Source organism: Micropterus dolomieu, linkage group LG14 (genome assembly GCF_021292245.1).
Source record: "Micropterus dolomieu isolate WLL.071019.BEF.003 ecotype Adirondacks linkage group LG14, ASM2129224v1, whole genome shotgun sequence".
In the NCBI taxonomy this organism is placed as follows: Eukaryota; Metazoa; Chordata; class Actinopteri; order Centrarchiformes; family Centrarchidae; genus Micropterus; species Micropterus dolomieu.
Window position 1 is genome coordinate 7,972,560 of NC_060163.1, and position 12,824 is coordinate 7,985,383.

At 41.0% G+C, this 12,824-nt stretch overlaps 1 protein-coding gene across 1 annotated transcript; it reads left to right on the forward strand.

The window, feature by feature from the left end:
* Positions 1-829: 829 nt before the first annotated feature.
* rbp3 (retinol binding protein 3) lies at positions 830-9,319 on the forward strand. The gene is made up of 5 exons (XM_046069715.1): positions 830-3,582; positions 5,329-6,637; positions 7,055-7,245; positions 7,659-7,801; positions 8,449-9,319. The coding sequence occupies exons 1-5, from the start codon at positions 830-832 to the stop codon at positions 8,772-8,774; spliced, it is 4,722 nt and encodes a 1,573-aa protein (XP_045925671.1). The 3' UTR covers positions 8,775-9,319.
* The last annotated feature ends 3,505 nt before the right edge of the window (positions 9,320-12,824 follow it).

Below are 12,824 nucleotides of genomic sequence, written 5' to 3' on the forward strand. Positions count from 1 at the left end.
AAATAATTCAGTGTTCAATCCAGATAAAGACTTTCCAATCAACCTTTTGTTCCTATACCCAGTGTGTGTGTGCGTTTTTTTTTTTCTTTTACCCAATTCTGATCCTGCATGTGTTTTAAGAAGGCTTTGCCACGTGTCCACAAACTGTGTAATCAAGTCACCGGTGGAGCGACCCAGACATGACCCCTAAAGCTATCAACCTTACCAAAATACACCACTATAAGCTTTAGTAATAGACCAGGGAGAGAAAGTGAGAGGGAGGAGCGAGAGAGTTTCCGATCAGGCTTTCGCGTCAATCAGTCCACCCTGAACACGTGTTTCACCTGTTCCTCGATGCAGTTTTGTATCTGAAAGAAAAGCTGAGGTGTTTTTAGTATAATAACAATAACATATGGTGAATTCGGGAAACAATGCATACTGTAATTCAAGCCTAAAGAAGACTACTGCCTAATTGTAGCAATAGTAAATTGTGTCAAGTACATTAAGCCCCTTGGACAAAGACAAAGTAACTGCAAAAGAGAAAAAAAAATGCAATAGCCCAATCATGCATTGTGTATGTGTGGGGAAAAGAGAAAAAACTGCACAGACTTAATTCACCAATTTTTATTTTGTCTTTCATTGTCTGCTGGCTGAAGCACCACAGATAATGCGATTAAAGGTTTATTGGGGACAAAAGCCTCTTATGTTGTTGTCCAAAAAACCCAACAATGACAGTGTTCCCTCCTACAAAAATCACCATCTCTCTACACAGACAAATGTACTAACACAGACTGGTGAAAGAGAAGACAAAGTAGTTCTCTTTCCATCAGTGTTGATGAAGATATTTGCGATGGCGCAAGACAAACCACCACTGCTACTGATGCTTCTTCTATCTACTCTGTCTTTCAACTCATCATTCCAGCCCGCTCTGGTGTTAGAAATGGCCAAGATTCTTTTGGAAAACTACTGCTTCCCTGAGAACCTGGTTGGGATGCAGGAGGCCATCCAGCAAGCAATCAAAAGTGGAGAAATCCTGCAGATTTCAGACAGGAAGACCCTGGCAACTGTTCTCACAGTCGGAGTACAAGGGGCACTGAACGATCCGCGGTTGACTGTGTCATATGAGCCCAATTTTGTCCCAGTGATGCCACCGACGCTGCCGTCTCTTCCCATAGAGCAGTTGATCTGGCTGGTGAGAAACTCTGTCAAGCTGGATATCCTGGACAACAACGTTGGACATTTGCGGATAGATCGGATCATTGGGGAGGAGACGGCTACAAAGCTTGGGTCTGTGCTGCAGGACAACATCTGGGACAAAGTTGCTCAGACTTCCTCATTGATCCTTGACCTGAGGTACAGCACAGGTGGAGAATTGTCTGGAGTTCCCTTTATAATTTCCTATTTCTCTGATTCTGAGCCCCTCATTCACATTGACACGGTTTATGACAGGCCCTCAAATACAACCAGGGAACTGTGGACTATGCCAGTAGTAGGGGGAAAGTATGGAAAGAAGAAAGACGTGATTATTTTAACCAGTAAGCGTACAGTGGGGGCTGCTGAGGCAGTGGCATATACATTAAAAAACCTGAAGAGGGCCATCACAGTTGGAGAAAGGACTGCTGGTGGGTCAGTAAAAGTCCAAAAGATTAGGATCCCTCAGTCAGAGTTCTACATAACAGTTCCTGTGGCAAGATCAGTCAGCCCAATCACAGGCCAAAGCTGGGAAGTTAGTGGCGTTTCCCCAACAGTCAACGTCATTGCAAAGGAAGCTGTCGCAAAAGCCAAGTCCCTTCTGGCTATAAGGAGTGCCGTTCCAAAAATTGTGAAAAGAATCTCTGACATAATCGGGAGGTTTTATGCTTTCACTGACCGAGCTCCAGCACTTCTTCAACAGCTGCAATCCACAGACTTATTCTCTGTCGTATCTGAGGAGGACCTAGCATTCAGACTCAACCACGACCTCCAGACTGTGTCTGAAGATCCACGTTTGATCATCAAATACATACAAGACAGTGCTGCCATAGGAGAGGAGGACTCTGAGCTTTACAACGTTCCAGAAGACATAACATTTTTAAGAGCACTTGTTGATACAACGTTTAAAGTGGAAATTCTCCCACACAATACTGGCTATCTCCGCTTTGACAAGTTTGTCAAGTCGTCTGCAGGGGCTAAACTAGAAGAGTTTTTGGCTAAAAAGGTATGGGAGCCCCTCAAAGACACTAATAACCTGATTATTGATCTACGCTATAACACTGGTGGATCCTCTACCTCTCTAGCCCTTATACTGTCCTATCTTAAGGACACTTCCCAGAAGCATCACTTTTTCACAATATATGACAGAATTCAGAACACAACAACAGAATATGATTCTCTGTCTCAAATTACAGGCCCGACCTATGGCTCCAAACGTGGGGTTTATGTATTGACAAGCTACTATACAGCAAGTGTCGGCGAAGAGTTTGCTTACCTGATACAGTCACTACATTACGGCACAGTCATTGGGGAAATTACATCTGGTACCCTGAATCACTCAAAGACGTTTCGAATACAGGGGACAAATATTGCCATCACCGTCCCTTTCATAAACTTTTTAGACAACAATGGTGAATGCTGGCTGGGAGGTGGTGTGGTCCCCGATGCCATTGTGCTAGCCGAGGAAGCTCTGGAGCATGTTCATGAGATTGCAGATTTTCACCAAGGGCTCAGGTCCCTCATAGATAGAACTGGGGAATTGTTAGAAAAACACTATGCCATTCATGAAGTCGCTCTAGAGGTCAGCAAGGTACTGTTGAGCAAATGGGCTGAGGGTTTGTACCGGTCAGTGGTTGACTTTGAATCTTTGGCATCTCAGTTGACGGCAGACCTCCAAGAGACTTCAGGTGATCACCGCCTCCATGTCTTCCACTGCGATATTGAGCCTGAGTCGCTTCATGACGTTCCAAAGATCCCTACAGCTGAAGAAGTGGGCTACATGATTGACGCTTTGTTTAAAATTGAGCTTCTGCCAGGTAATGTTGGCTATCTAAGGTTTGACATGATGGCAGATGTAGAGGTGGTAAAAGCCATTGGGTCTCAGCTGATAGAATTAGTGTGGAGCAAAATAGTAAACACAGATACCCTAATAATTGACATGAGGTACAACACAGGTGGCTATTCAACAGCAATTCCCCTCTTGTGCACCTATTTCTTTGACGCCGAACCTTTACGGCATCTCTACACTGTCTTTGACCGCACCACAACAACCATGACAGAGGTCATGACATTGCCTCAGGTCAGGGGTCAAAGGTATGGGTCCTCTAAGGACGTCTATATCCTTACCAGTCATATGACGGGGTCAGCTGCCGAAGTTTTCACCCGCACTATGAGGGACCTGAATAGGGCCACAATCATTGGGGAGCCAACGATTGGAGGGTCTCTATCAAGTGGAACCTATCAGATCGGGCACAGTGTCCTGTACGCTTCCATCCCTAACCAGGTTGTGTTGAGTGCGATCACTGGGAAATTGTGGAGCGTTTCAGGGGTTGAGCCTCATGTTATTGCCCAGGCAAATGACGCTCTTCCTGTTGCACAGAGAATCATAGCAGGAAGGCTGCTGAAGAGAGAGAAATCTTAATTTGTGTTGTGTTTAGCCACAACTTTAGTGTCCAGGTTTTATTTGTGGCATGTGGCCTCGTAGTCAGTGAACCAGTCATGCGGTCCACTGACCACAGCTACAGCATACAAAACATCCTCTAATGAAATGTAATAAATTAATAAATGATGAATGAATTGCTAATGTTGTTGACAATATTCCTTCATTTAAGGCAGTAATGTAATTTTCCTACAATTTAACTGGAGAGGAGAATAAGAAGAATTTTATGTTTCTGGTTTTATTTCAGAGGGATATAGTGACTTAGTCTATGTACGGTTTCAGATGTCTTTTCACAAGACAGTGGAAGAAAATAATCCTTGTAATTTTTTTAACATAGGTAGCTTTAATACAACATGTTGGTCTTCCATAACCTGTATCTGTGTGACATTTACATTATCTTCTACAATCCCAGACCAGCCAGCTGTCTCCTCTATGACTCCTCTAACTGAGTTTTACATTTAAGATTCATCCAGAGAGACTTGTGCTAAATGAGAGTGGATTCAATGCACAGTATATCGCATTACAAGAGGGAACTTATTAGCTGTAGATAGGATCAAACCTCAAATCTACTATCTGGCATTAAAAACATTAAAGAGAATGTAATGTCTGGGTGTTGACATTACAATAGCCAGTGTAAACAGTGATCTGAAATATTGGGAATAAAACAACTTCACATTAATAATAATAATGCACCAAACATCAGTGTTTGTCAAATTACTTCATAAATAACATTGCACTCTTTTTGATGATGACCTCATACCTCCACAACTCAACTGCATATTTTTATTTATGTCATGTAAAGTAACATTTTTCTCTTCTGTTTAATATTTTCTGTTATTTCCTTTGATTACATTGTGAATGCCACATGTTGTTAGGTAAACATAGTTGATCCAATATAATCCACGAAAAATTATTTAATGTATGTTGATGTATTTCATTATGTTGGATAATTTGTAATGTCTGCAAAATTTTTTGATTGTTTGCTTATTTTTTCCCCACTATGTTTTTTCAATATGCTGTAATGATATTTCAGCTTTTCTGTACCTAAAGTACAAAACTACCAGCAGAGGGGGCAAGTACAAAACAAACCGAAACTGATTCTCCATTCAACACTTCACTGCTTCAGAAAGGAGACAACCACAACCAGCTGAACAACTGCCCTTAAATGTGCACCATTTATGAAACAATAAAATAATTCAGTGGTTTTGGATTGTTTTTGATTTACTTTCCAGACATTAACAGGAACTTTTCTCTTTGACCATGAATGAATTAATGAGTAGGCCACACATCAACTTTAAGTTTTGAGTTGAATTATATCAATCATTTTACAAGCTTTATTTCAACAGTTTCTTGTGTTTCATCTTCAATAATGGCACAAAAGTCAAACATCAGTGACTTCCAATTATACTAAAATTTGTATGAATACTAACATCAAGGGGGTTAATAAGTAAACAGAGGCTTACCCTAGCGGGATGGATATTTTCACCACCCTCAATCTATTCCTAGATATTTGTCAGATAGAAAGCTTACCTTAATTGACACAGGAAGCTTTAAATAGACATTCAAAATACCTTGTGTAGATTTAAGACTAGCATCTTTGGCAACACCCCTTGTTACTACACCTACTTGGCTAGGTTGTTATTGCCTTACAGAAGTACTCAGGTTAATACGATTAGAGGTTTATTGTGGGGCAAATCCTCTTATGTGTGTGTTAACAGAAACCTTGCAGCCAAAACAGTGCCATTTGACAAAGAACTTCTTCAGAGAAGGAAGTTCTGCTCAACAAGCTCCACTTCCAGTCTACTCACTTTTTGTCAGAATAAACTAACAAAAATGGTAAAGGCTCTCTTTCTGGTGGCATCTCTGCTGGTTTTGGGAAATGTTTACTTTATTCATGCCTCGTTTCCCCCCAGCCTCCTCGTAGATATGGCAAAAATCGTCATGGACAATTACTGCTCACCAGAGAAGCTGGTGGGAATGAAGGAGGCAATTGACGCCGCCAGCAGCAACACAGAGATTCTCAACATCCCAGACGGTGAATCATTGGCTAATGTCCTCAGTGCTGGAGTCCAGACCACAGTTAGTGACCCACGCGTGCTTGTCTCTTTTGAGCCAAACTATGTTCATGTGGTTCCACCGAAGATGCCACCCTTGCCCCCTGAGCAGCTCATTGCCGTTCTTCAGACTGCGATCAAGCTCGACATCCTAGATGGCAACATTGGCTACCTGAGGATTGATCACATCCTTGGGGAGGAGGTTGCTGACAAGGTTGGCCCTTTGCTCCTAGACCTGGTCTGGAATAAAATCCTGCCAACCTCAGCTCTCATCTTCGACTTGCGCTACACCAGCAGCGGTGACATCTCAGGAATTCCCTACATTGTGTCTTACTTCACTGAAGCTGAGCCTCTGATTCACATTGACAGCGTGTATGACCGTCCCTCAAACACCACCACTAAGCTATTTTCTATGCCTACACTGCTGGGGCACAGGTATGGCACTACCAAACCCCTCATTATCCTTACCAGCAAAAACACTAAGGACATTGCCGAGGATGTTGCCTACTGCCTCCAGAACCTGAAGAGGGCGACCATTGTGGGTGAGAAGACCTCCGGGGGCGCTGTGAAACTCGATAAAATCAAAGTGGGCGACACTGACTTCTACATTACTGTGCCAACGGCAAAGTCCATCAATCCCATCACTGGCTCCAGCTGGGAGGTTACAGGTGTGGCTCCTGATGTGGAGGTCAACGCGGAGGACGCCCTCGCTACAGCCATCAAGATCGTCAACCTCCGTGTCCAAGTTCCAGCCATCATTGAGGGATCAGCTAACCTGATTGCTGACAACTATGCCTTTGAAAATATCGGGGCTGATGTTGCTGAAAAGTTGAAAGGGCTCCTGGCAAACGGCGAGTACAGCATGGTTGTCTCCAAAGACGATCTAGAGGCGAAGCTGTCCGCTGACCTGAAGACGCTATCTGGGGACAAGAGTCTGAAGACAACCAAGAACACCCCAGCCCTGCCCCCCATGGTAAGACCCTTGTACATAAGATTATTGGGGGGTTTTGTGAAAGTATATTTCACTTTCATTGTCACTTGATGTCAAACAGCTTATAGAATTGTTTTTTACTGACAAAATAATCTATTGCGGCAATTTTTACTTACACTTCACTTATACAGCTAAATATTCTCTGTACCTTTCCAAAAGTATTTCTTTACATTTATACTGTTATGTTGAGTATATATACAATAAAATTGTCATGATATTTTTAAGCTTTTAAAGTCAAATTAATACTACACAAGACACACAACTAAAATGTTTGTAATATGTAACAAATCAAATGTATTTAGTAGCCTATGTGAAATATATATCTGCTGAAAGCATTATGTTTTTATTACATTATGTTATATTACAAATAATGAGTTGTTGCTTGTTCTTCTACCACAGAATTATTCTCCCGAGATGTACATTGAGCTGATCAAAGTCTCCTTCCACACTGACATATTTGAGAACAACATTGGCTACCTGCGTTTTGACATGTTCGGAGACTTTGAAGAGGTCAAGCCCATTGCTCAGATTATTATTGAGCATGTCTGGAACAAAGTTGTCAACACTGATGCTATGATTATTGACCTCAGGTGAGTAATCCTGCTCATAAAGCTAGATTTAAAATGCCGTATGTCCATTTTGAAAAACAAATCATCCACTGAAGCTGCTAAAGCTCATCGGTCTACGTCTGTATATAGAAGACTTAGTCTGCATAAGTTTAGCCGTATTTTTGAGGATTTATCTATATAAAACATTTAAAATTTCCACCACCAACAGATCTAGATGACTAATTGAATCTAGGAAGAAAAAAGCGGTAGGATGCTGATCGGTTGCTCAATAAACTCACTTGAACATAGGTTCTTACCTAATAACATTGTGTCTGATCACCCAAGATGAGATGACACCTTTATCAATGCCTGCATAAATGAAAAGTGTACAAAGGATCATTCAATTTCATCATGAATCTAGCCATTCTATGATTATTCTGCAACTGTTTTTGCAGGAACAACATTGGTGGCCCAACAACAGCCATCTCAGGCTTCTGCTCGTACTTCTTTGACGCAGAAAAGCAGATTGTGCTGGATAAGCTGTATGACAGACCATCCGGCACCACCACAGAGCTTCTGACCCTGCCTGAGCTCACTGGTAATAAAACAAAAATCAAGTCATTGTGTTTTACTCATTGTGTATTGTGCCATTGATTCCTGTTAGCAACACATTTAGCAGCTAGCTGGTGAACACAGTGGAGCATTTAGCAGATAAAGTACCTGACATTTCCCTTATGTGTTGGTGGAGACTAAAAGGAGAGATAAATAGAAAGTTATGTTGGACTACCGTAGGTGGCCAGAAATACAACTCCAGATGAATGCTAACATTGCTCTGTATCTGCGGGACATGTAAAATTATGAACTGTATGCTAACAAGTTTCAGTGTTGTGTTTAAATTAGTTGTTCGAATAAGTGATGGGTCTTAAGTTAACCTTGTAGGCCAAGTCGCTATTAAAGGCTACTTTGGTTAACACGAAAGCTACATTTTCCTATGCTAATCTGCTTTCTGCATTCTTTTGAAGGGATGTTACTACTCCTACCTGCAACTCTCTCTTCTGCTTTTATTACATAATTCACTACCCTAATACACTAACATATCATTGTGTTTATCCATGGCTCCTTGGCACTTCCTTCCTTCACTTCAACATTGACCCTTCGCACTATCCACCCACCCACTTCTCTACCTTGTCTTCCTCGTATTATATTTTTAACCTTGTTCTTCCTCCATCTTATCCTCTTCCTCAGGCATAAGGTACGGCTCCAAGAAGAGCCTGATCATCCTGACCAGCGGAGTGACTGCAGGCGCAGCAGAGGAGTTTGTTTACATCATGAAGAAGCTCGGCCGCGCTATGATTGTCGGAGAGACCACCGCCGGGGCCTCCCACCCGCCCAAGACCTTCCAAGTTGATGACACCGACATCTTCCTCAGCATCCCCACCGTCCACTCTGACAGTGCCGTAGGGCCAGCTTGGGAGAGAGTTGGCGTCACACCTCACATTCCCGTCTCAGCTGACGCTGCCCTGGGGACCGCCAAGGGCATCTTCAACAAGCACTTTGCAGGCCAGAAGTAAACCACGACTAGGACAAAGCCAGTGGGGTTTTAGTGGTCACTTTTGCTTTGGCAGCCAAAAGGATTTCAAGATTTAGAATCTAGACTTGTTTAAGAAGTGAAGAATGTAGATTAAGTACAAAGTAACAAGTCTAATCTCTCATTCATCAGCTCAAGTTGTTTAGCAAATGTCCAACAGTAGGATTTACTTCTAGTTTTTATTTCTGTTGAATGTTACACTGGCTGTTGAAGGTTTTCAGAATGAATGGCTCTGAGATGCCAGTATACATAAGTATGTGTCAAAGATCAGTTGTAACATCAAAACATTCAACTTTCAAACATTTTATTTTTCAGAGGTCACCTGCAAAAAAGAAGAAACTAATTAAGTAAACACACGCAAAATGCGTTCAGACTAAGTTTGCTAATTGTCCAAATTTGGAATTGGGACCTCTGTGAAGTAATCCACTTGTTGCTCTGGTCAGAAAACCATCACTTGTCCTCCCTGTGTATGGGGAATACTGTATGTCCAATATGTCATGTGGGCCTTCTTGGGTCAAATTAATTTCACTGGTGAGACACAATAAAAAGATAACTGAAATACAAAACAGATGTGTGTGTTGGTCATATTTTTCATCATTTTACTATTGCAAAAGTCCTTTTCATGAATTTATTGTGTACCTATTCTAAAGCGAAGTGCAGGCAGCAACTTTTGGATACAGAACCAAATGAGTTTGTCATAACACATTGCTGTCAGATACAACACTATTAACCAACAGCTGGAGGGGAGAGAACAAAACATTTATCTTAATGATGCTGTTAAATTGTCGCATTAGACAGCAATGGAGTAAAAATATGGATTTCTACATCTGTACCACAATAGACAAATTCTTGGTACCCAAAGGAATCATCCAGCAGACAAGCAACAGATGATTTCACCAAGATTGAAAGTGAACTGCACCGCAAGCACAGTCTGCTTAAGGGGACTGTTATGCAGCTTTTCCAACCTTGTCATTTGTTGGTGACAGTACAATTGTGAAGATTATACTGTGTTTAAGGTCAATTATGTCAGACTGCGGGAACCTGTTAGTTTTTGGTGGGACAGTGTTGGTGGTTTCAGTGGTTTAGGTCCTGAGTGGTGATCAGAACAAAATCAGTAAAGGACAAGCCATGTGACTTCCGTATAAAATACAATAACATACATAAGAACCCATTTTTATTGTTGTTCATACTGGATGCCAAAAAGAAAGCAAGTATTTGTTTCAGGAATACAGAATCTGAACCTATCAACTGACAAGTCTTCCAGTATCATCTTATTAAAACGTGAAAATAAAATATATTTTTGTGTTAAAGAACAATGCTCAACTCATCTTATTTTGAAAAAAAATTACACTCAAACTATTATTTCTGAATTGAGAACATGCACCCATGTAGCTAAGTAGGTAAGACTCCCTGCCTTGATGACCTTGGTTTTGGGGTGCACTTCAGAAAACCACTGGATGTAAGTGTTTATATGTGTGCTGTACATTAAGTGGTGTTTATGTTAATGAATGTGAAGATATATGAATGGATTTAAGTGGATATAAGTGGATATGTGTGGACATGAGACATAGGAGCAGGGCTGTGGACTTTTATTTGTACACCAAAAGGATCAGAAAGGATCAATTAGGTGGGGGGAAAGTCTGCATGCATCAACATGTGCTGAGACTTTAAACAGGGGCCAAAGGGTTAAGGGACATATTGTATGTGTAGGGAAAGGAGTTAGGGGGAGCTCAAGCAGCTCCTCAATAAGGATTGACTACTGACTTTTTAGGAATCTGTTTGTCTGCCTGGTTTGTGTATAAGTGACAGGAAAGCTGATTAATGTTCAAGTATATAAATAGTTCCCAGAAGAACAAAAGGACGAAACCCTAACAGGCATATAGGAACTAGCTTTTTTGTTGTTTGTTTGTGTGTCATAACAGATTTCAGGAAAGAGGTAAGCATAAATTATGCTAATTGCTTTCATTCTGAAATGTACTATTGCTAACCAACACTTTGTAGTCAGCTTGTCATTTTAGCTGTTCTTTGAAGTTCAAACTACACAACCCATCATGAGCTGCTGTCAAAAAAGCGGCAAAAAATACCAAAAATTTAAACACATTTTTAACGAATGGTCTCGTCAGTACAACCTCTTTGACAATTACATGGAATTTCCTGTGACTGCTTTACAATAAAAACGTTTTAACCTTTAACCTAACCATTTGAAGCTGCAGCAGGAGCAGCATCTGATGTGTCTGTAAGACAGTACAGTAAGGCTGATATCAATTTGACAGCTGAATAACATTGATGCATTGTTTCCCCTCCTGTGTAAGAAAGCAATATGAGTCCTGAACGGGAATGGTGGACTCCAACACTAAGCTATGTGGTAATTGCTGGTGTAAATACATTAAATGTCTGTTGCTGAAATAATGCCAATCATAAGGGGTTGATTTTATGAAAATCTCAAGGATTTGTAACTTTAAGCAGATACAGAAAGGGCCTACATGGTGCATAACAAACATATCACAAATTGCCATACAGTAAACCTTGTGCCATGTAGTATTTCACTCTAGCTATTCTCAACTAAATGGACAGAGAGTAAGGGGTTAATAGGGGCCCAGATGATAGTGTCTGTTTCAATAAACAAAATAATCAAGGTAAACTTGTCAGCCAGATTATGTCTTTGGAGATAAACTTTACTCATAAAAAATATTTTAATGATCCAATCTATCCCTCTGTCCATAGGTATCATTTACACTGGGGACGCTGGGGACATGTCCCCACTACTTTTTGAAATAGCTGATTTTGTCCCCACCACGTTTTAAAAGCATAATTTGTTTTACAAATGAAAATGCCTTTAGAAAGGTTTATTTGCACACTAAGAAAACCTGCAATGAAAATAAAATATAGAAGAACCAAATGTGCAATGTCCAAAAAAAAAGTAAAACTAAAAAAACAAAACAAGCTACTGATCAGAAAATGACCCAAAAACATGCAGCACCAGTCAGCAACTTTAACAACTTCTTAGCACAGTTTCTTTTTGGCCAAGTTTTCTGTTCTCTCCCTGTGAACATGACAAAAGAGGAGAGAAGACTCATGCCTGCATATGTGTTGCCTCAGCAGGGATGATATTACATGAGAAAAGTTGATCTACAAGAGAAACATGTGAAAATAACACAGAATGCCTGAGAGCTGCACTCACTTAGATTCTATTACATTTATATTTATTAAAATGTCACGTGCTGCCTGAATTTTGTTTTTCGTTTTACATGAATAAAAACATTTGAGAAACTTTCACCAGAATGCAGGAAATGAAGATTTTAATGATCAAAAGGTCCCCAGACCTCCCACTCATATATCTCGGCATTGAGTATATAGTAGCCTATATTGAAACACTGTTTAAGGATCTTTTCGTCTCCTTCTTGTGAACCTAAAATCGCATATCCTGACTTCTCGCAAGCTAAGTGTCTCTTCATACCCCTAATCTGAACCCCAATGTCCCCACCACTTTTCAACACAAAGTGACGCCCTTGCCTCCATCCTTCCAACTTCACCCAATAGTATACTTTTTTCAACTGATTAACAGTGCTCGGATCAGCTCCATGTTTGATGAACAACAAAAACACATTTTGTTATAAGTGTTGTAGGCTACTCCTTGAATATCAGCAACAGTATATATTTGCCCCTCTCATTACAGCCTCTGGTTCATGGTGTAATAACAGAGGATGTTGCCGTTCATGGCCCCGGCTGCTGTAATTAACTGGTAGCAGCAGCGCGGTGTAAGCAAACAAACTTGTTGTGATTATTGAGGACAAAGTGAGGAGAGACTACATAAATGCACACATTGGTTTAAGGGTGGTAAGATATGACAATAGGCTCCAGCATACAGCAGTAACAGTTATCATCCCATTCCGCCCTGCGCCGATTCCCCGCAAAATGCGCCAGTCTGCCACGTGAGGGAGGCGCAAAATGGGATCCTGACCCATTTTTCCTCTTTCTCTCTCCTCCTCAGTTTGAAATATGAAACCTGGTCCATTTCAGCCAAGTCTGTCCC